Source organism: Solanum pennellii, chromosome 2, assembly GCF_001406875.1.
Source record: "Solanum pennellii chromosome 2, SPENNV200".
Taxonomy (NCBI): domain Eukaryota; kingdom Viridiplantae; phylum Streptophyta; class Magnoliopsida; order Solanales; family Solanaceae; genus Solanum; species Solanum pennellii.
Genome location: NC_028638.1, coordinates 46,771,605 through 46,794,961, shown reverse-complemented (window position 1 = coordinate 46,794,961; position 23,357 = coordinate 46,771,605). Strand labels below are relative to the sequence as shown.

Genomic DNA, 23,357 nt, shown 5'->3' with positions numbered 1-23,357 from the left:
TTTATATCATCATCAACAAGCATCTCTCTGTGTAATAAGAGATAGAGAGAGAAGGAGATAAGAGAGAGAAAGTACAAAATTGACCTTTCACTCTCTGTGGATCTAGGGTTTCACAAAACACAGTAGAGCCACCGCATCGTCACCTACACCGCCGTACAACAACTACTATCTGAAAAATCATCTAAACCCTACTTTTAATCTTCTCTTAATCATCATCTTCTATAAAGAAACCCTAAAACTTTCATTTTTTTGGGTATTTTTTTGGGTAAATCTGAATGAAATTTGATAAACGATGACGTTTTATTGGTAGATTTGATAAGATCTGACTTTTGTTTCCTGTTTCGATTGGATTTTAAGCATAATTTCTAGATCGATCTATATTGACGATGAGAAACTGAAAGGGAAAGGATAGAAATTGGTTTTTAATTTTTGAATTTTTTGTGATTACAGAGAAAACACGCCAAAAAAAAAAAAGGAAAAAATGTTTAAATCGACGGTGTTGTTGTATGAAGGAGAAAGATTGGTGGGAGAAGTTGAAATGTACGGTGAGAAGGGTGTGGTATGGGGGGAGAAGTTAATAAGGATATCTCACTATTCGCCGTCAAGTGAGAGATGTCCACCACTGGCAGTGCTACACACAGTTACTACTGGATTAAGCTTCAAATTGGAACCTACAAAATCAAAGCCGCTGACCCAAGACTCGCCGCTCACTCTTTTGCATTCCACATGTCTCAGAGATAACAAGGTATACCCCAAATTGCTGAATTGACAGTAACGAACTTGAACTTGAGATAATTAAAAGAAATTAAGATAAAACTAATCGAATCATTTCCAGGACTGGCTAATTATGAGAAATAAACCTAGTTCATGAAACAAGTAATTAATATCCAGATGAAACACTACCTGAATTTTAAGAATCAAACTCTTGATACTACATACTAAAAAAAAAAACTATTAAAACCCTAACGATTTTTAAGAACTGGACTCTGGATAAAATGGATGATGACCAAATAATTGATGTGGCAGATGCTCGTTTGGGTTGTACCTTTTTTTTTTTTTTTTTTAAATTTTGGACTTTAGACTAATACTGTCCCTGGAAGTTCACAGAATTCTTTGCAGATTTGTTTAAAATTTGAGACCTACATATATGGGAACTCTATGAACTTGGTGACTTTAATGCTAAATGGATTACTTTGTTTTTCTGTAAATAAATGGGATGCTGAAAGATTGAGCCTTTTGCTGTCTACTGCAGTGTGAAGTTGAGAAAGGGATGGACTGATGGATAGGGTTGTTACAGGGTTTTGTTGAAGACTAAGTTGCTGGGGCTCTTCACTTTCGGTGCCGCACACGTGTTGACACGACATGGGTGTGGTGTCCGTACCCTTTATGGTCAATCTATTTTGGTACTTAGACCATATTCGAAGAAGGAATCCCGGATAGATTTATTGATTTATGTAATCCAAACAAAAGTTAAGGTGAATTTGAAGAAAATCAAATACCTTGCATATAGAAATTTCCTTTTAGCTCTTTCCGGATTTCCCTTTTATTAATATTCTCTCCTCAAGCTTCCCACATAATACATCCTAATTTAGGTTTTATAGCTCTACTTTTAAATATTTGAATTATTTTTAGTTGAACCCCCGCATTCGTATCCATACCTAGATCCCTATCATCGAATCTCAAAATTTAGATCATGATGAATTGGACCTCTTGATCAGCACCGGAGTCCGAGCAACTTAGTTTAAGTAGCAATCTGTCCTTGTATTTCTTGTCAAGCTGAGGTTTCTTTTAAGAACTACTGAATCTAATGTAGATTACTTCTATTCCTGCATTTGTTTTGTAAATATCAGGTTGGGATTCTTGCTTCAGGGGTCTAAACTCGAAAGAGGACTCGAAGAGTATATGAAGCTCTTTTACAATTGATAGCTTTCTGATATGATGAACATAAAAAGTCTATTTTGTTTATTTCTTTTAATGTAGAAGGTCTACTGTAATTGTTCCTATACATATATAAAAAGGTGTATTCAAATTGTTGTAAAAAGAAAAACATTCTGAAAGCTTTTCACAAATACATCTTCCATGTCGTCTGCAAATGTATCATTTGTAGCTTAGATTTTTGAGAGGTCTTTCCTTTGATATGTGGTATTTATTTTGGCTCTTTCTCATTGTCTCCCTTTCAAATGTCAATTGCTTGCTTATCAAAGTTATTACCGTGTATTTTTTTAATGCAGACTGCGGTGATGTCACTTGGAAGAGAGGAACTTCATTTAGTCGCCATGCAGTCTAAGAATATTGGCGGACAATGTCCTTGCTTTTGGGGATTTAAGGTTGCATCAGGGCTTTATGATTCTTGTCTAACAATGCTAAACCTCAGGTGTCTTGGCATTGTATTTGATCTTGATGAGACACTCATAGTTGCCAACACAATGCGTTCATTTGAGGATAGAATAGAGGCCTTGCAGCGGAAAATAAATTCAGAGTCAGATCCGCAACGTGCCTCTGTTATGCTGGCTGAGGTCAAGCGTTACCAGGAGGATAAAATTATTTTAAAGCAATATGCCGAAAATGATCAGGTTGTTGACAATGGAAAGGTGATCAGATCTCAGTCTGAGGTTTTCCCCGCATTGTCTGATAATCACCAACCTATTGTCAGACCCCTGATTAGGTTGCAAGATAGAAACATTATTCTTACTCGTATTAATCCAATGGTATGTGGACTTTGTACTCTATCGTCTATACCATGTTATCCCTGTTTTGTTAATCGTATCATTTATGGTCCACTGATGACTAGTTGACATCCAGATGAGGAATGCAAGTCATTTGTAGTCTTACGTTTACTGTTGAAAGGGGTTCAGTGATGGGACTATCCATTTCTTTATCCCCTTTCTCTTTTGCATTAAACTGTTTTATTGTCTGTAGCTTTATCTTCCTTTTTTTGGGGGGATGCATCACATATTCTTTCTGTGGCAGATCCGTGATACTAGTGTTCTTGTGAGATTGAGACCTGCTTGGGAGGATCTCCGAAGCTATCTGACTGCAAGGGGTCGGAAGCGCTTTGAAGTTTATGTGTGCACAATGGCTGAAAGAGATTATGCTTTAGAAATGTGGCGCCTTCTTGATCCAGATTCAAACTTGATTAACTCGCAAGAACTCTTGGATCGTATTGTCTGTGTCAAGTCTGGCAAGTTTCTAAATTACCAAACTTTCGCTAGTGCATTGTTCTTTTTCTCTCTAATCACTGACTTTTCATGATTATGTTGTAGGCTTGAGGAAATCTTTGTTCAATGTATTCCAAGATGGAAATTGTCATCCTAAGATGGCATTGGTGATTGATGATCGCTTGAAAGTGTGGGATGATAAGGATCAACCTCGAGTGCACGTTGTTCCTGCATTTGCTCCATATTTTGCCCCTCAAGCTGAAGTATGTACCACATTCTCTTAGTGTTTCTATGAGATGTTGAACTATATCATATGTTAACATTCTGAAGTACTTGAATAATTTTACTGTAGGGCAACAATTCTGTTCCTGTTCTTTGTGTTGCCAGAAATGTAGCCTGCAATGTTAGAGGTGGTTTTTTCAAGTAAGATTTTAGGAGATTACCTGGTGCCAACAATCTTTATTGTCCAACTTATTTTATCTTATTTTATTTAGATTTGGTCGTCTCTTGGGGTTAGTTTCTTATCTAAATTAGTATTACTTACTTGGTCTGACTTTATGCAGAGATTTTGATGAAGGCCTATTACAGCGAATATCTGAAGTTGCATATGAAGATGATATTAAACAAGTTCCTTCTGCTCCCGATGTTAGCAACTATTTGATTTCGGAGGTTTGTGGGAATGATGTCTAAAAGTTTCCATTTCTCTTGACAGATCTTAGTTTTTATGATTATCTACAATATGGATGATAAAATGTTGCACCAATTTAAAATTTATTATGAATATTTATGAGAGAATATATTATTTGCTGGTCAGGATGATCCTTCAGCTGTAAATGGGAATAAAGATTCACTTGGATTTGATGGAATGGCTGATAGTGAGGTTGAAAGGAGACTCAAGGTACAATAATGTTATATTTGAGTCTTATACTCAGTTTGGGTGTGTGTATCCACACTTTTCATGAGGGTCAGAAGTGCTGGATGTGGTTATTCTGCTCTCTTGATAATTCATTCCTCTGTACAGTGTAATCTTTTCTTCTAGCATGTAATGGGACTCGTCTTCTTTGTGATACTGTAGCGTAATATTTAGTTATCTCGACCTTTCAGGAAGCAATGTTGGCTTCAACAAGTGTTCCTTCTCAAATGACAAATTTGGATCCAAGACTTGTACCAGCTCTCCAGTACCCTGTCCCACCTGTTATTTCACAACCAAGCATTCAAGGCCCAGTGGTGCCTTTTCCTACTCAACATCTCCCTCAAGTGACTTCTGTACTTAAATCATCAGCGACTCAAATAAGTCCTCAGGATACAAGCTTGCAAAGTTCTCCTGCTAGGGAAGAGGGTGAGGTACCAGAATCTGAATTAGATCCTGATACAAGGAGGAGATTACTTATATTGCAGCATGGTCAAGACACGAGAGATCAAGTATCAAGTGAACCAAAGTTCCCTATTGGGACTCCATTACAAGTATCTGTGCCACCACGGGTGCAGCCACATGGTTGGTTTCCGGCTGAGGAAGAGATGAGCCCTAGGCAACTTAATCGACCCTTACCTCCCAAGGAATTTCCTTTAAATCCAGAGTCTATGCATATTAACAAAAATCGGCCTCCTCATCCACCTTTTCTTCCCAAAATGGAGACTTCTATGCCATCTGATAGAGTTCTTTTTGAGAACCAAAGGCTGCCAAAAGAGGTGAGTTATCTATTTGTTAATGCCAACAGCTTTGAAAATCATTTATCACGAGTAACATATGACCTAACTGTTTTTTTTGGTTTGTTTCCATTTTGCTTTCCAGGTATTCCCTCGGGATGACAGGATGAGATTTTCCCAATCACAACCTAGCTTTCGTCCACCAGGTATGGTCATGAACCACGCTTGAGAACTGTTATGTAAAAGCTTAAGCATTTTGATTCTTTAACTTAAGACAGTGTCTGATTGGTACATATGTTGACCAAAACTGTTTCTTAGTTTTCACTTTTCCTTTAAGTTGCTTTCAGAAAGCTTGTTAAGTACTTGAAATTTTGCAGTAATAGATGCTATAGTTTATAATCTTTGTCAGAACTCAGAAGTGGGAACTGCTGAAAAGAGGACAAAAATAGGTGGTTACCCTACAATATTACAATTTTTTGGAGTATGGACCTCTTTTAACACCCAGAGAAACAAAACTAAGCAGTATGGGCTCATGTTGAGTGCTTTTGTTAGCCTCAGCCCCCTCCCAGATTTCTTCTTTTATTATGAAAGCAAATGTGATTTTGGTTTTAGGAGTGCATTTTGGCATGCATCTTTCTGCTTAGGTTTATACAATGACCACGCCTTGTCCAAGTCATGATGGACAAATTTACCTTGTACCTGTGATGGTGGGAGTTAGCAGGTACTCCATGAGATTAGTCATGATGTGCACAAGCTGGCCCTGATGGGGTCAGTTACATGAATCCTCACAGACGATGAATATAATATCTCAGTGTTGATCAAAATAAGAGTGTTTTTAATGTGTACAAGCTAAATAACTACACTTTATATTCTTATAAAACAAACACATGAGACTTGAAAAAAGAAGGAAGCAAATAACAGGTCTGTTATGCAACTATGTGATGTCACTGGACGAAAAATATGAGACAAGCTAAATCTCTATTCAGAAATGGTGTTAAAAAGTTCTAGTTTCACAGGTGAGGATGTTCCCTTGGGTCGGTCATCTTCCAGCAACAGGGTTCTTGACCTTGAACCTGGACATTATGATCCATATCTAGATACACCTGCTGGAGCTTTACAAGATATTGCATTCAAGTGTGGAGTGAAGGTAGTGCTTCCCCTATGTCCAGTCATCAGGCAGCACTAATGTAAAGTTTCCTCCCTTCTATTTGTGATTTCTCTGAATGCTTATGGAAAATACATGCAGGTCGAATTCAGATCAAGTTTTCTTTCGAGTCCAGAACTGCAGTTCTGCTTGGAGGTATGCTGAGTACATATATCCTAGTTCTATTATTTCAATGAGCTTTATGTCTCACCTTTACTTAATGAAGAATGTACCACAATAGTCTTATGGACCTTGTTTCTGTCTTGCCTGTGAGCTCTGTCAAGCCATGTTTTAGTAGCATGAATGTCAATACTTCTTTTGTGTTGTTGGACAAGCTTCCTATCTGATTTTCTGCAATCTTTTTTACTGAGGTCTATCCATCTTATTGAGTCATAGTTTGTATTGCTTGTATAGGTGTTGTTTGCAGGAGAAAAAGTTGGAGAAGGAATCGGCCGGACGAGAAGGGAAGCGCAACGACATGCTGCTGAGGAATCTCTTATGTATCTGGCCGGTAAGTTTGTTGTGTTGTGTCATAATTCACTGTAGGAAATGATCTGACTTTTCAAAGGTTGGCTTTACTGTGATTAGATTTCATCACCTTGTATTAGCTTAACCTATATGCACTTCCACGGTTATAGAGTGTTCTTTGAGCAAACCTGGTGATAGAGTGAAGTTCTGAACTGATGTTGTTGGCACTTGGAGTTGTGAGTATCCCTGTGTAGTCTTTAAGATGATTTTATGCTGAATTTGAGTTAAGTGGATTTTATTCCACTTGACTGTGACATCTTTCAGTGGTGAATTTTGTTTCATCTATTGGGAAAATTATTTAAATTTTGAGAGTAAGTTTGAAAAACTCTTAGGAGTGATAAGAGTCAAGCTAAAAAAGGCTTTCATGCTTCTGTGAAGTTCAACTTTTCCTGCTCTACTTAGTTCTACGTTTGGGTTGTCTGTATTAAAAATAAATAGTTGTTTGTTGGGTTGTTACTCCAATTTATGTACATTTTTTGTGTGTGTATATATATGTGTATATATATATGTGTGTGTGTGTGTGTGTGTATATATATAAAATCAGTTGGATTGGCCTTCATCACTTGTAAATGGGCCTCACACCGTCTCCCCCTCCTAACCAAAATAATAATAATAAAAAAAAGAGGTTTTGCATTATTTGCATAGATGCTGCTTTTTTCTTCTTTTCAAGGAGTCATCCTTCTAGTTGTGAATAATGCTTCAGTAGAATATTGTAAAAATAATGTGTGGGGTTTTGTTGACCAGTCCCTTTCCTGGAAAAGGGTTCAGAAAGAGGAGGACATTTCTTTTTTGGGCAGAATAGTTGGTGATCACATTACTTCACGTAGGACTCTTGAGACATTTTAATGTTGATGTTAATTGTTTAATCCTTGTGTTAAGGAACTCTTTAGAGAGATCACAGGTATCTAATTGTGGCCTAATTTGGTATTGATATGACTTAGCCACGATATACTGTGGTTGGAGAGGATGGGGGGATAAATAGTTATCATTGTTCTTGCTGAATAAGCACTACACAAGTCTTATATAGTGTGCTTGTTGGCAAATCAGAGGAATATTTTCTTATTAGCAAACCATATGCAATATCCATGAATTTTAGATGTCCATCGGGTCAAGTGTCATGTTTCCAAATAAGTTTGATGATTTTGACATTTTCATGTTGCTTTTACAGACAAATACTTGTCATGTATCAAAGCTGATTCCAGTTCCACTCAGGGTGATGGATTTAGGTTTCCAAATGCAAGTGATAATGGGTTTGTTGAGAACATGAGTCCTTTTGGTTATCAAGATCGTGTCTCACATTCTTTTGCATCAGAGCCTCCCAGAGTGTTGGATCCAAGGCTTGAGGTTTTTAAGAAGTCAGTGGGTTCAGTTGGCGCCCTAAGAGAACTAGTAAGATTTTATAAGCTTGCTATGTTAGTGTACCTTATTTACCTCAGTTTTCTTTTGATGTCTTGGGATGTGCCATTTATTATTTTGATTCTTTCAGTGCGCAATTGAAGGACTTGGTTTGGCATTCCAAACTCAGCCTCAACTTTCAGTTAATCCGGGCCAGAAAAGTGAAATATACGCCCAGGTTGCCTATTTACTTCCTTTTCTTCTTTGTATTGCTGATTAATCGAAATATGCTTTGCTGTAGTGTTAGGAACTCTTATCATCTTTTCTGACTCATGGCTTAGAGGCGATATACCATTTATTATTTTGAAATAATTGCAACCTTTTGCTTCATTCACGGGATGGATCTGGGTCATTTATCCTTTGCATTTAGTTCTCTCTTTCTTATAATCACTATAGGAAAGATTTTATTAATCTTGAACAGCACTAAGATAAATATTGAATATGTTTAACAAAAGTTCAAGAGATAGTATCCCATTAGCATGTTTTCTGTATTTTTTTTCAAATATTCCAGTATGCTAGTAACATACACTATTGAACTTTAATTTGCTGATGGCTTCTGTTCTGTTCTACAAAATCTGCTTTCCTTCCTTTCCATGTTCCAGAGAATACAAACATGAATTGTTTTTCTATATCCTATTTCTCTATTTACTCTGGAGCCCCCAGCCTCAGCCGCCTCTTTTTTTCTTCTCCTCTTTTGTATATTGAAGGCCATCATTTTGGTTGGGAGGGGAGTTAGGCCCTGACCCCTTACATAAAAGTCAGACCCCTTTATCTCGAGCTTCCAAATAGCTTTTTGGTCGGTCTTTGACATTGTCCATTTAACCTTGAAAACATTTCTGGAACTGTGTCACACTTGGAATTGACTTATTTTCCTCTATTTCCCTCTCTCTTAGATAGCATCTGTTGAGATGAATTGCCCCTTTTTCTGCAGCTTGTCCTGTGTCAAGCAACCATCCATGCTCTGCGAGCTTAAAAAAACACTCTACCTTCTGCTGTACCACTTATCCAATATTTCTCCATTATGCTCTGTAGCAGGATTGTACTGTAAATTCACCTTTCTTGTCCTGCAACAAGAGAAGAACTTTGCATTCAGTTCGTTCTCTTGGTAGGTTAAAAACATTTAATGTTTAATCTGATATTGAAGTTTCTGGAAAGCATTCTTTGCTAAACATCAAGTTCGATATTAGAAATTCATATAATGGTGGATGGTTGGTGGAGATTTGGTTTATAGTTTTGTTTGCAAAGTAGTGATTCTCATAGTTTCAAGAAACAAGTATGCACTTAAGATGGCAGAGTTATCATCATGTCTATTGAGTAACTATCTCTTGCCTTGCTGACATTACTTTTGTCTATTTGGTAAATCACATTGCAGGTGGAAATTGATGGCCAAGTATTTGGCAAAGGAATTGGTCCAACGTGGGATGATGCTAAAACACAGGTGCTTACTTTTAGAGCTTACTTTTTAAATTCCTCTCTTATCACTTTTATCTATGATTTAAAATTTTGGGCTGCACATTTGTTTCTCTAGGCTGCTGAAAGGGCTCTTGTTGCTCTGAAGTCTGAGCTGGCTCAATTTTCTCACAAGCGCCAGGGTTCTCCAAGGCAAGTGATTTCAGGCATTTCACTTTTGAAACTAGACTAATGTAGTTTCCCCTATTTGGAAGGCAATTTTTTTCTTCTGGCCACCCAGTAAACCTAATGAAACTCTTTCTGTATATGTGTGGGTTTGGGGTGGGGTGGGGATTCTGGTTTGTCTTTTTGCTGCCATCTGTTCCTAATTTATATTTTTTTGCCTCCTTCGCATTTTGTTATTTAAGGGTAAGCGGGTATTGGATTTATGATGAAGCCATTCTCTTTATTTTAGAGCTGTGTTCTCCATGGCTTTGTTTTGAGCTAAACCAGTATTAGCTTCTGATTGTGCATTTATTGTTGCTCTTTCATCCAGATCATTGCAGCAGCAGGGATTTTCTAATAAAAGATTGAAACCTGAATATTCTCGGGGTGTGCAGCAGAGAGTACCATTGTCTGGTAGATTCCCGAAGAATACTTCCGCTATGCCATGAACTATGTATAAAGATCTTCACCTCTGCTTGTACATCAACCCCATAGAAATTTTAACATACATGGGAACATCTGCCGCTGTGATTTGTGAAGCCAATTGGGATCTTTACTATGAATCACTGTCCTGCTGTTTCAGCTCGACTATATCCAGTATGTACGCTCACAATAGAAGCAAGTGTCTGGATCGATAGATCAGAATTGAATCACCTTTTGGGAGCCAGGTAGTTCAAATTTGTGAACTGTGGATGTCTTGCTATTTTCCATGTGATTTTGGGAGATCTCTAAAAAGCCACTTAGAGCCTGGAATGAGTTCGCATCTTCATTCAAGATGGGCACCAAAAGCCGCATACTTTCGGGAGTTCGTTCTTCCGGCATTGAATACACCTTGGCCATGTCCAATGCGTTTTCCCGGAGTACACTCCAATTTTGACGATTTCATAGTTAATTTAGGATATGATTTGAGACCTTTAGCTTTTGTGGTTTCTCCCGCATACCAAATAGGACGAGTGGAAAATTTTGTTAAGCTGTAATTTGCTTACTGTGTAGTCTATTTGCATTTTTTTTTTGTATCCCCAGGGGTACAATTTACTGTCCAAATGTAACCTCCTCAATTGGTTAATGCAATCTTTAGTTTTCAGCAATTGATCGTCTCTTTTTATTTTCCAAACTCACGTCATCTTCACCCTCACTCAATATCGAGTAGGACATAAAGGGTGAGGCAACTCTATCTTCAATTTCAAAGCTGTAGGTTTGAGTCATCGAGTTCAATTTTCGTGATCTCCTCTCTTGGACCAAATATATTTTTTGTTTTTAATTTTCACAATATTCAAATATAAGGATATTTGACTCATCGATTTCACTCGCTCTTTTAATATATTCTTAAAAGAATTCATGATACTGCACAAATAAGTGTTTCATAGTTACTTGATAGTCAAATAGAATGAACAACATTGAGTTCGGATCATTGTTACTCGTTGTTTCATAATGTATTGTATTGTACTCTATTGTATTGTATGATAGATACAATGTTTGGCTAGACTATGTTATTTGTTGTTGTTTATAACATTTTAATTGTCTGGTTTGATTGTATTGTACTGTATTGTAATTTATAAATTTATTAAAACATTCTTAATTATTCTAGGGTAGGAGGTTTCACTAGAATTAAATAATATAAGGTAAAAGGTGAAATGGTATTTTGAAATATTATGTAAAGATATAATTGGAAAAAGAAATTAAGTAACAATGGCAAAACTCCAAATCGATTTTTCAGGAATTTTCATTGTTACGTAACAACGAAATTTAACATTACAACACAATACATTTCAAGTAACAAATAAAACAAATAATGTAGGTATAATAATGATATAATACAATATAATGAGTAACAATGATCCAAAGAAAGGATAAAAAATGTTTGCAATGAATTAATTAAAATGTTAGCTTTATTGAAAGGTGGATAAAAAAGGAAATAAAACTAACCACATATTAATAAGGTAAATACCTTATACTAGCAAATATAAAAAAAGAATCGTCTTAGTAAAAATACACTTGGTAAATTTTTCATAATAATTTATGAAAATTCACAAAATAAATTTGAAAAATATTCTTAATAAGGTACTTTTTTGATATTTTCCCTTTCAATTCAAGATATATGCAAGATTGAACAAAATTCATATATTTACCTTGCCATTTGTCAAAAAAAATCTATTGTTTTTATTTTTAATTGGACGTCTTTGAATTTTATAATACAAAAGTTTTACTCAATATATGAACTTTCGATAAATTTAGTCCGTTTTAATATGAATTCGGATATCATAACAAAAAACTAATACATATATTCTATTTATTTTTTTACCAAAAATGAAGGAAAAAGAAGAACAAAAGAAATATAAAATTCACACACATATGCATACAGAGATTCTCACATATATGTGTGCGTATATATAGGTACTAGAGAGAAGGAAAATTCGAGAGATTTTGCAGACTGTAGAGAGAGAAAGAAGAGAGAAGAAGGGAAATGGCTGCATTTGATGCGTTCAGTATGGACGGTGAGGTACCGGCACCGGCGGCATCAACACCGTTCGATGATGGAGACTACGACGGCTCTTACACCGCCTTCTCCAACGCCGATACGCCGCCGTTTCACGGCTCTGGAGGATTCGGTGGAGACTATGACGAAGTGACGGTGGAACACGTATCTCATACCGTCGATAGTCCCGATCCCTACGGGTACGGGTCAGATTCGTTTCCTAACCAAACCGGTTCATTTGGAGCTTCTGCAGCTCCGATCTCGAACGGGAATGGTAAGCCCTACGATCTAGGTGAAGATACTGAGGGAATTTTCAGTTCCGATGGACCCGTTCTCCCCCCTCCGAATGAAATGCGTGAGGAAGGTTTTGCGCTCCGCGAATGGCGAAGGTTTGTTCTACTTCATTCCTATTTTTGTGAATTTATTTTGATTTAGCTTATTACCAAAAAGATGTATTGATTTTAAGCTGTTCCTTAATATTTTAACTAAAATATGACAGATCTATTGCTTATTGTTACTTACTGTAAAAGGCAGATCAGCGATAAGATCAGCTTTATTTCAAAGTTCCTAAGCTCTATAGTGAATTAATTTTTTTTGCATATTTTAATTTAATTCTGGAACTTTTTTATTTTATTGTTAAATTTGCAGATCTATTGTTGATACTAATAGATCTGTTAGTTTGTGTTTGCGCTCAATTTTAGGAGTTCCTGCGGTGTAAGACGCTGATCACTATGATCTCTTGGCAAAGAAAATTTGAATGTTGTAGGTCTTAACTTGTGGAGTATTTCATTTCTTTTTATCTTCTACTTGAGATGATTTATATCTTGAGATCAATTTCTGAAAATGCTAACGGTGTCGATTTTCTATTGCATTAATTGGTTCATAACTACCAACTTTGTGCCATGGGACAAAAATAATAAGCTTCTAGTGGGGTTCCCCTCCCCAAATAAGTTAGTTTTTAGTGCTAAAATTAAGTAAAGCTTGTGTCGAGACACTCTTAATGCTTTTTGAGTACAACTAATTAGGTATTGTTAGGGCTAGTCTAGTTCTTCTAGTATTGGTTCATGGATTGTCGTGCATAGGGGAAAATTAAGAAGTTCCAATTGAGATATCCGTAAGCTGGGAAAAAATGTATAAATGTTTTCACATAATCTTTACTAATTGTTCTCACTTATAAGTTAGAAGGATTGAGCATTTTCATGTTTTTCTTTTTCCCCGTTGTTGCCACTCCTAAAAGCTGTCCAAACTCCACAGTGCTGAACTATTTCATCACTTGACATCACAAGCAATGTTTTCTAGACTTCCTGAATTTCGAAAGATCAAATTATTTGTTTGAAGGAGTTATATGTGTAAAGAGAAAATTAGAAGCAAATTCTACTGGTTCTTGGATGAGATCATATAGAGTTCAGGATTAGGGGTTGAATCTCATTGATAATTGATGATTTGTTTTGATTTTCTACTAGTACTATAAAATAGCATATTCTTGAGAACTTACGAAAATATCATGCCATGTTTCGGTATAGGGATGGCAATGGGACCGGACGAGGGCAGGGCAAAGGTCTAATAGGGGTGGGGGCGGTCAAAGCTTAAATTTTTAAAACTTTAGGTGGGGCAGGGGAAGGTTGTGTTTCACTGTTTGGGGCCTTTTGGCCCATCCTTTCATAAGAGCTTTTTGGTGGTTTTCTGAGACATAATTGAGCAAGGTTAACAAATAAATTGGACGTTGTAGTATTAAAAGTTTGAGTCTCGTGTATGAGATTTCAGATCTGAATTTCCTCATAGTGGTTTTGTGGTAGTAGTGGTGTGATTATGGGACGAGATTTAGTATCATTTAAATTTATTTTATGTGATGCCTAAACATAGTTGAATCATTTTCGTCAACAAATTAATTTTATGAATCATTTATAGAGTTGACCTTTTCTATTAGATGCTGCTCTTGCAATGTAATTAGATCATAATAAGCAATGAAAGTTTATCAAACATGGCGATACGAACAGTGATTTAGTTTAGCAGAAATGGTGTTCAATGCCAACTTTCACTGATGGGACATAACAAACAATAACACAATCCTCATCTTTTGTGTTTTATTTAGAAGGATATTCAATAGTATGCACTAATATAGATCCTTTGTGTTCTAAAATAGAAGCAGTTCTTTTTGTTGTAAATATTAAATAGGATACTTCCAAAAAAATGAAGTCTTATTAGTGAAATGGGACAGAGGTGGTGGGAAGGGCGGATCAAAATCTTAACATGTCAAGCTGTATCCCACCTGCCCCATTTACATCCCTAGTGGCTTAACCATAATTGAGAGTAATTGGTTATGCACAACCCTTTTTTCCTTTGAATCCACCATTTTTTTGGAATTGGGTTGAGGGCTTTAGCAAAATGGAATTAGGGTCAAGAGGTAGGGGCTGACGTGGAGTGATGCTAAGCATTCCAATGGCAGAAGAGTATTTCCTTAAGGGGATTCTATGTATCTAGACAATGAGTCGTTTTTGCTTTTCTCAGATAAAATAAAAAAGAAGAGAATCAAAAGAATCTCATTACATCAGTACATGACTCTCTTTTTTGGCCAGATTTTTTCGGACTCCTGTAGTTGAAATGATGAAAACTAAGCTGTCATATACATGTAGGGTGCCACATGAGTAATAACAATCTTTGAGGTTTATAGTTAGCATGCATATGCTAAAACACATTAAGGATCGTTTGTGCAATATTCTTTAGGAATATTGGAAGTGTGCTCGTATATGTGTGCTGTTAAAATTTTCGTTTGTTTTTTGGTTTGGGATCAGGCAAAATGCTATCCGTCTTGAGGAGAAGGAGAAGAGAGAAAAGGAAATCAGAAGCCAAATTATTGAGGAAGGTGAAGAATATAAGAAAGCATTCTATGAGAAAAGAAATCTCAGTATTGAGACCAACAAGACAACTAACCGCGAGAAAGAGAAGGTGAAGCTCTAGGGAGTTATCAGCCTTTCTTAACAAACTGGAGTTATATTTGATTCTCCCTACTCTTTCTTACAAGATTTTATGGATATCTAACTTTGACAAGTTCTTTCCTTTTCTCCCCTCCCCATGACAGCTGTACTTGACTAGTCAAGAGAAGTTCCATAAAGAAGCTGATAAGCAATATTGGAAAGCCATAGCAGAGCTCATTCCCAAGGAGGTGCCCAGCATTGAGAAGAAGGGAAGGAAGAAGGATCAAGATAAGAAGCCATCCATCACAGTCGTCCAAGGGCCTAAACCTGGGAAACCTACCGATCTTTCAAGGATGCGCCACATACTGCTGAAGCTTAAGCACACCCCACCACCTCACATGATACCACCCCCTCCTGCCCCTGCCAAGGATGCCAAAGTTGGGAAGGATGGAAAAGACACCAAGGATGCCAAAGCTGGAAAGGACGGAAAAGACACCAAGAATGCTAAAGATACTGTAGCACCAAATGGGACTCCAGATGCACCTCCCGGTGATGCCAAAGTTACTCAGACATCAGAAGAACCTACTGCTGCAGAATGATCGGCTTTTAGCCTAATTTCTTTAGTCTTTGATGTTGTAATGTGTTATCCTCTTACATATTACTCTTTTTTCTCTATGAATTTTGTATCATTTACTATATTTTGTGTCATTCTACTACTATTCTATTGGTTCGTGACAGACAATAGCTGCATTTTGTTGCATTGGATGTCTGAGTTTGTTTATTGTACTATTTAGGTCCTTTCTTTACTGGAGGTGAATTCATTATTTTCTTGTTTACAGAAACCTTATATTTCTTGAAGTTGATTTGGTGGTGAAACATTCCAATCCTTTTGTAGCATAGATTTTCATTGCTGGTCTTTGATATGAGCCTAGCGTGTTGTAGACTTCTACCGTGGAGTTGCCTGCCACCTGCTATGTACTTTGGTGTCATTGGACAGTGCATTATTTTCTTTCTTTGATCCGTTTCTTTTTTTGGGTGGGTTGGGGCAGACTCGATAGTGTTCATATTGAAAAGATAGGAGCAACAATGAAAACAGAAAAATAAGTGAGTGTTTGGTATGGTGTAAAAATTTTTTAGAAAAAAACATCGTAGTAACTATTTTTTTTATATATTTGGTTGGTCAAAATATTTTAGAAATTTGTTTGGAACATAATTTTTTGGTGAAGTTGGAAATACCAAGTTCTTCAAATGCTATTTTACCGTCTCCGACCCCTTCCTACACTCGAACCCACCCTAAGCCCCTACCTCATCTATTAATATTTATTTAGATTATTGATTTTGCAATTATATTTTTGCTTATTTCCGAATATAGAAAAGCATGCGCAAAAAAAAAAATAATAAAGTAAAGTGCATGGAAAAATCACTTATCTTGATAAAATAATTTTTTATAAAGAATATTTTGCTTCGTACCAAACATCTGAAACTATATAATTTTATCGGTTTAATAAATATAAACATAGTCACCTATAATACCTGTCAGAATAAAAATAATAAGGTAAAAGACAGGACCCAAAAAAATGTTTGTCATACAAAAATAATACACATAAATTGCTGGAATTTTGTCTAGGAACTTTGACAACGCCTTCCGATATCATTAATCCTGCAATTTCGATCTTCTGTGAACTTAGATGGCGTTTGTTTGAAATTTTTCAAAAAATTTTGAATTTGCAAACTCAATTTTGCTTCATGTGTCTGAACTACATTTGCAGAAAGGTTCAAACTTTTCTATGAAGATATCAGAAATATCTCAACAAATTTGAAAAACTAGATTTGAAAAAGTTAGCTATCCTTTTTTGTTAAAAATCCATAATATACAAGTTTGCAAACTCAATTCCTAGAAAATATCAAGCAAACGTCATCTTAAGCTGCAAAACAATGTCGCAGGAAGAATGATTCAAGTGCCGGATCAGGCGGTCACGAAGGATGATTATCTAGGGGTCACTTGAGTAATTGTGATGTGCACAGAACTTTGTTGACTAGTATTACCTCCAGATATCTTCAATTTTGATTGCACGCTTCCTTCAGAATCTTCGAAAAAACCAGGTGGTGTAAGTTCTTTCTCATTTAGCTGGATATTTCTTGAAAGCATCTCAATAACCTGGCTCATCATTGGTCTTCTGTTTGCATTTGCTTGTGTGCAAAACAGAGCTGTCTTGATGTACCTGACGACTTCTCTCTCCGGATATTCATCTAGTTCTTCATCCACCAACTCCAATAGTTTCTCCTCTTGATAGAGCCGCCAGGACTGATGCAATAAATTGTTAATGTCATTTTGATCACTTGATATGACAGGAAAAAGGGTATTCGAGAAATTGCATTTGTTCAGAGATTCAATAACATGGACTAGAATATATGATTATTTGTTAGCAACACACATTATTGAAACAAATGTAAGGAACATAGAAAAATTTCACCCACCCATTCAAGAAGTGACCTCTTATCACCTTGCCAAATTCTGCTGCTGCTGCTCTTGCCACTGACTGCTTCCAGTATTAGGACCCCAAAACTGTAAACATCAGCCTTCATCGTTAATTGTCCGCCTAATACATATTCAGGCGCCAGGTAGCCACTGCTTGGAAGAGAGAACAAGTTTAGAAGTCAGATAACTTGCCTATAGCAAATCCTTTGGAGAATGCTTGGTAATACAGATTCAAGAATTTCAATAATTTAAAGCTGGTCCTTTTGAATCTGTTATTGATCCTAACAGTCTTTTGATAGTTGAGCACTGTTAAAAGTTAAGACACAAAACACCGTCAACTTAAAAGAAGAAAAGAAATATAAGAAGCATAAATTGCGCTTATATGCAAGCATGGCTAATCATTTTATGCTCAATTTTGTGGCATCAACGTGTGAAGATAGTTGCAAATAGAACCAATGTCCTGAATCCAATGATCATGACTATATTTAGACAAATTTTACTCAACTAGTTGTCTAGTTCTTTTGTTTATCACATATATGTGGACTCTTCACACAAGATTAAACAGTCACCAGAACAAGTAACACACACAAAACCAAAAAAGAGAAGAACGATAAAGGACTCTAGTAATATGACCTTGTCATCTGTCAAAGCTTCATTTTTACTTTTTTACTTTATTGCATTCATTTCCAGACATTGTTTCCTACTCCTTATTTTGAATATACAATTACAGCATCTCACGGTATCTTTAACAACGGATTACACCTTAAAGCCCAATGAAGCCAAAAAAAAAAAGGTCCCTTTTTCAGCCATGCAAAATATAGAGAGATTCAACTAGAGTTTCGGAGGAAGACGTACGTTGTTCCTGCTATCTTTGTGCTGATATGAGTGATGTTATCTGGGAAAAGTTTAGCAAGCCCAAAATCTCCAATTTTTGGTGTATAATCCTTGTCAAGCAGAATATTACTAGCTTTTATATCCCTGTGCACTATATGTGGCACTATTTCTTCATGTAGATATGCAAGACCTCGAGCTGTACCCAAGCAAATAGTAGTCCTTTTTTCCCATTCTAACTTAACACTAGTCCTTGAACCTGCAAAGTAAAAAATACCATTATCAGCCATTCCATAATTCTTAAGTTAATCCTTTATTTTACCAGAAGTTCGGCCATTACCAAACAGTGCTCGGTCAAGGCTTCTATTTTCTAAATATTCATAGACCAAAATCCGGTTATTTCCATCAGCACAGCATCCAATTATCTCAACTAGATTTGGATGTTTGACATTTGATATTGTCTCAATTTCTGTCAAAAACTCCCGCAAACCCTGCCTTGATTCTGCTGCTAGTGTCTTCACAGCAACATCTTTTCCTTGTTTTAGAGTTCCCTGCAATTACCGTATTACACAACTCCTTTAAAGGGGAGATAATAATGAAAATCTAATACAAAATATGAAGTTAGTAATGCAGATTTCCTGAGAATTTCAAAAATCTGCCTACTACTATAACTTAAACTAAACCATAACATCCAACAATGTAACACTTTAAACAGAACTATGCAAAACACACAAGAATAAGTTGTCCAATGCATAAAACTGCTGCACGAAAAAGCATGAGACGTATTCGTTTAGAGCTGTACCTTGTATACTGTGCCAAAACCGCCTCGCCCTATTTTATTAATTTGATGGAAGTTGTTGGTTGCTAATCTTAATTCGTTAAATGAAAAATTCTTTGTGCTTGCAATGGAGTCACCTGCCAGAAAATATAAAGATAGTTATGGTATATGAAAACGCAGATTGGCGGTCAATTATCTTAATTGTTGTGCATAAATTGAATTTACTCAAGACAGCATTTGCACTGGCATTACTTATGCCTAAGTTGAAGATGGTCTACAACCAAATGCGCAATGCATCTCCAATGGCATAAAGTTGCAAACAAGTCCTCTAAAAAACAGAAAAACATCCCAGTTCCCACTAACCTCCTGCATCTCTTGTATCATGGTGAACGAGATCATGACCCTTTTTCCGGTCGCCAAAGAAGCAACAACTCATGTCAATTAGCGTGTGTCTAAATCAGTTAATAGTGCCTTTTGATGAGTAAATGAAATGTTACCTTCACCACCAATACCCTGTAAAAACAAAACAAAACAAAAAAGCTACCTCCTTCAGCTTGTTAAACTAACTATTAAGGCACAACCATATTTATTCAGCTGAAGAAGCAACAAATAGCATCATTTATATCTACGATCTGTACTACAAACAATTGTACAAAAATTTATAAATGATCAAGTATGATTTTCAATATTGATTCAATAAAATTGCAGGGGTTTGAAAACACTATTATTAGGCTGCAGTTGAATAAAGGTTTGCTTACATATATTCTGTTTTTTTTATTAAAAAAAACGTTCAACAGAAAGTCAAAAAGAAACGAATTTGATTGCTTGATGTGCTAAACAGAGTATTGTCAAAATCGCAAGGCTTAAAAAAAGTATATTGAACCTTCGCTAACACCACTACACAATATACAATTGATATTTCACTTTATAATTTCTTCATTTTCGCTTTTTCCATTAAAGTCCCAATTGACTTTAGACCTTTACTCGTTTTTGATAACAGTGGTTAAACATGCTAATGAACTATCTCCATTACTATAAAATTAAAATAGAGAAAGAAAAAACTAGAAACTCCGGTGGATTCGTTCCGTCTGTCTATTTTTGAATTGATATACCTGTTAAAAAACAGTTATTAACATAATCGAGTACCTATTAAGAAAAACAATTATTAACATAATTGAGTTTATTATTTTAGCCTTTAGTAATATGAATGGATCAATTGTATCATTTTCAAAATAATTAATTGAGGTTATAATTAGTAAAAAAAATTATACTTTTTTAATTTGTCAAAATGAATAAGTAACTATAGACAAAAACAAAAATAGACAAGTAATTATGAACAAAGAGTATCGTATTGCAGCTAAGCATCTAATTCCATAAAATATAAGAACCTACTTTGGGAGGGGAACAACAGCTGCAAACGGCTGCAAATACCCCGTAGGCTGTGGAGCAAAATGAGAGATCCGCCCAATGAGGGTCTCACGTCTAATTAGCTAGTTGGTGAGGCAATAGCTTGCCAAGTTACGATGATCAGCCACACTGAGACTGAGGCACGGCCCAGACGTACCTTGAAATTGGAAAAGCAGAGAGAAAGAAGAAGAATGGAGATTTCAGTGTGGAAAGAAAATGGAGAATTAGGAGAATCAGAGGAATCAGTTTTATTGGTAGGCTGGTGAAGAAGAAGGAAAAGTAGAAGAGAGTCGTCATAGTTGGCTATTTCACTGTACGTATAAACATTTGTTTAATAACGTGTTCTCACCTTAAAAGCAAATATTCACACTCGTTTAGTGTGAACCTCGAAAGCGAATCTATTCACTTTCTCTTTACCTATATATATATATATTTCGTCAACCACGCATATTGCTTCTCTCATCTTTTTGAATTCACACTGTGGCGAGTAAAGTTTGTCTATAATGTAAATTTTGCTTATATATACGATGTATTTAGAATAAATTATTTTTAATTTTAATTTTATCTATTTGAATGGACGTATCAAAATTTAATAAGATTCTTAATATTAAATCAATATTTGCACGAGTAACTATTGAGATTTATGTATATGAAAAAGACCCAAAGAATATGTCTTCGATTGTACGAAAAGGTTTAAATAGAGTATTCCCTTCATTCACTTTTAATTGTCATGATTTTCTTTTTTTAGAGTCAAACTATATGAACTTTGACCAATATTTTACGATTTATTTTTCATGATATATAAAAAATTGCAATTTAGAATACTTTTCGTATAGTTTCTGAATATTTAAATTTTTTAAAAAATAAGTTATCGAACTATGTAATCTAATTTAACTTTAAAAATTAATTAAATTGACTTTTAAAAAAATATAACATGATAAATAAAAATGAACGAAGAGAGTAATATCTGTTTTTGTTAAAAAGGTAATTATTAATTTTTAGTTACATTTTTGGTTCATTTATGCCCAAGTGGTAGTTAATACTGAATTTATTTTTAAACGAGTGTTTCAAATTCACGTGCTACTATGGTTACAAATTATGTTTCAAACATGTTGAGGTAAGTTATATAAAATTTTATTCAATTCATTTCTCCGTATAAAAAGTTTCTCTGATTTATAATTTTTTCTCGTAAAATTAAAATATTCTAGGAAACATTTAATTAAAAGTACACACATCAACAGGACTATTTCAACTATGTAAAAATATTGTCTGTGTAGATTTTTGTAAATTATTTTCACTAATTCTACCTCATAACTAAAAAGAGATTATAGTTTTTCAATTACGAGACAATTAATTTTTTCTTATAATTTAGGATTATTTCTATTCTCTTCAACCCATTCAAAGTTGGAAAAAATAAAAAGATATTCTCTTTTTACTTTTTCTTTTCTTTTCTTTTACTAAATTCTATACCACAAAACACTCCTACATAGAAAACCACAAAAAAAGGGCACGAAATTACATCAATTTTACTAAATATCAGTACTAGAAGTAAAAATTAATTTATAATTGAATACTCTGTTTAGGGTAGTTAAAATTAGTCAAGCTATATAGAGTATTAACCTAAACAAACTTTGATTAGTTAGGTAAATGTCTAATAAGTGGATACTATTAAGAGTAACAATAAACTATACTCAAAATTAAAGTTTGACTTAAAATGGCTCATAGCAAAATGACAGCAGAGCTATTAAAATATATTCAAATCCATCATCTATTCATTTAATTAAAATGATAGTGGTTAGTTAAAGTATCAAATTAGATTTCATCATTTTTAATTTAGTCATTATAGATAGTGATGTATTTATGTGATAATTGAAAACAAAGAAAGAAACAAATTCGTAGCTAAATTTCCATATAAATTGTTGAGCAATCTAGAATGTCAAAGTAAGACTTCGAAAACCAAATGAGAATTAGTCAAAACAAAAGCCTATTTTTTAAAAACAAAAAAAAATATTTAATTGACCAACATCAACTTAATTATAATTGTTATTCGTAAAGATGACTGAGTTGATGCAGCAGGTGATATCTCATAAGTCATAAAAAATGTTATAGATCGATTCTCACGTGAATTCATTTTCAGTTGAGTTCTCACACCAAATTCATCCAGTACAATTTAAATCTTTTGTGTAATTTGTGACATGAAAATAAATAAGTCATTGCGTAAATATATCGGAACAAAATATATAAATTATCGCATTTTAATGATTGTACTCAATTATCTTTAATATTTTTTTAATGAATGAGGGAGCTATATTAATATATTTTCTGCGCATGTATAATTTTCTAGAAAAACAACTAATTGCAATAATTTTGGCTGAAGGACTACCGAGTACTCCTTCAATTTTATTTTATACTTTAACATGTCAAATTTAAAATTATATAATATCATTAATAAAATTAGTTTAATAAATATATTTCTAATTTTTTTTCAAGTGTATCAAATAACAAGTGTCAAATAATATAAAATGGATGGAGTATTTATTCAAATTTACTTTTGATGGAAACAAAGTTGATTCAAGTTTTCTTTTGTTGTCTTAATCAACTTCGATCATAATTTTTTTTTTCTTAAAAAAAATAATACTTATTTTGCCGCCTGTGGAAAACTCAGTCTAGATTTAATCTTCTTTATTTTTGTTTTTGTTCAAAAAGAAATCCTCAATCGATATCTTTCGAATGTATATTAAACCTCATTTCAATATTTTCATAGCCTTTATTCATACAAAAGAGATAAATCACATTAAATAAGTATAGTATAATAAGCTTAATAAAAAAAAAGTAGATTTTAATTATCTTGCTTAATCAATTCAATTATTTTTGTTTTTCAATGTCTTCGTATGTATAGATAATTGCATATATTATATTTGCTATATACCGTGTTAAAGCATTTTAATACTAGTATATATAAAACTTGCACGCAAGTCTTTATAT

The 23,357-nt window shown here is 34.7% G+C and overlaps 3 protein-coding genes across 4 annotated transcripts; 2 read left to right on the top strand and 1 right to left on the bottom strand.

Annotated features, from left to right (window-relative positions):
- Nucleotides 1–18: 18 nt before the first annotated feature.
- On the top strand, nt 19–10,574 carry LOC107011010 (RNA polymerase II C-terminal domain phosphatase-like 1). Of its 2 annotated transcripts, XM_027914719.1 has the most exons (18): nt 606–745; nt 1,253–1,475; nt 2,232–2,708; nt 2,971–3,181; nt 3,264–3,421; nt 3,511–3,581; nt 3,722–3,827; nt 3,973–4,056; nt 4,263–4,847; nt 4,951–5,011; nt 5,822–5,952; nt 6,052–6,105; nt 6,364–6,460; nt 7,646–7,866; nt 7,964–8,050; nt 9,245–9,310; nt 9,401–9,474; nt 9,818–10,574. In XM_027914719.1, exons 3-18 carry the CDS (start codon nt 2,241–2,243, stop codon nt 9,933–9,935), a joined length of 2,592 nt encoding a protein of 863 aa, XP_027770520.1. In that variant the 5' UTR covers nt 606–745; nt 1,253–1,475; nt 2,232–2,240; the 3' UTR covers nt 9,936–10,574. The 2 variants fall into 2 exon arrangements, with proteins under 2 accessions (XP_015065799.1, XP_027770520.1); XM_015210313.2 differs by lacking the exon at nt 1,253–1,475 and having other exon boundaries at nt 19–745.
- A 1,290-nt stretch (nt 10,575–11,864) lies between these two features.
- On the top strand, nt 11,865–15,753 carry LOC107011351 (clathrin light chain 1-like). The gene is made up of 3 exons (XM_015210816.2): nt 11,865–12,351; nt 14,755–14,908; nt 15,042–15,753. Exons 1-3 carry the CDS (start codon nt 11,951–11,953, stop codon nt 15,474–15,476), a joined length of 990 nt encoding a protein of 329 aa, XP_015066302.1. The 5' UTR covers nt 11,865–11,950; the 3' UTR covers nt 15,477–15,753.
- An 841-nt stretch (nt 15,754–16,594) lies between these two features.
- Nucleotides 16,595–20,755, bottom strand: LOC107009494 (cold-responsive protein kinase 1-like). The gene is made up of 7 exons (XM_015208835.2): nt 20,358–20,755; nt 19,329–19,478; nt 18,990–19,102; nt 18,528–18,738; nt 18,212–18,446; nt 17,356–17,506; nt 16,595–17,182 (listed from the first exon to the last, which is right to left on the bottom strand). Exons 2-7 carry the CDS (start codon nt 19,399–19,401, stop codon nt 16,865–16,867), a joined length of 1,101 nt encoding a protein of 366 aa, XP_015064321.1. The 5' UTR covers nt 19,402–19,478; nt 20,358–20,755; the 3' UTR covers nt 16,595–16,864.
- Between the last annotated feature and the right edge of the window lie 2,602 nt (nt 20,756–23,357).

Bases quoted from the DNA above. Each gene is read 5' to 3' on its own strand.
- LOC107011351 (XM_015210816.2), top strand. From the start codon at position 11,951: ATGGCTGCATTTGATGCGTTCAGTATGGACGGTGAGGTACCGGCACCG. The intron at 12,352-14,754 runs GTTTGTTCTACT...GTTTGGGATCAG, and splicing joins GCGCTCCGCGAATGGCGAAG to GCAAAATGCTATCCGTCTTG. The intron at 14,909-15,041 runs GTGAAGCTCTAG...TCCCCATGACAG, and splicing joins CTAACCGCGAGAAAGAGAAG to CTGTACTTGACTAGTCAAGA.
- LOC107011010 (XM_015210313.2), top strand. From the start codon at position 482: ATGTTTAAATCGACGGTGTTGTTGTATGAAGGAGAAAGATTGGTGGGA. The intron at 3,828-3,972 runs GTTTGTGGGAAT...TTTGCTGGTCAG, and splicing joins GCAACTATTTGATTTCGGAG to GATGATCCTTCAGCTGTAAA. The intron at 5,012-5,821 runs GTATGGTCATGA...CTAGTTTCACAG, and splicing joins ACCTAGCTTTCGTCCACCAG to GTGAGGATGTTCCCTTGGGT.
- LOC107009494 (XM_015208835.2), bottom strand. From the start codon at position 19,401: ATGAGTTGTTGCTTCTTTGGCGACCGGAAAAAGGGTCATGATCTCGTT. The intron at 19,103-19,328 runs GTTAGTGGGAAC...ATTTTCTGGCAG, and splicing joins TGATACAAGAGATGCAGGAG to GTGACTCCATTGCAAGCACA. The intron at 18,739-18,989 runs GTACAGCTCTAA...CGGTAATTGCAG, and splicing joins GTTTTGGCACAGTATACAAG to GGAACTCTAAAACAAGGAAA.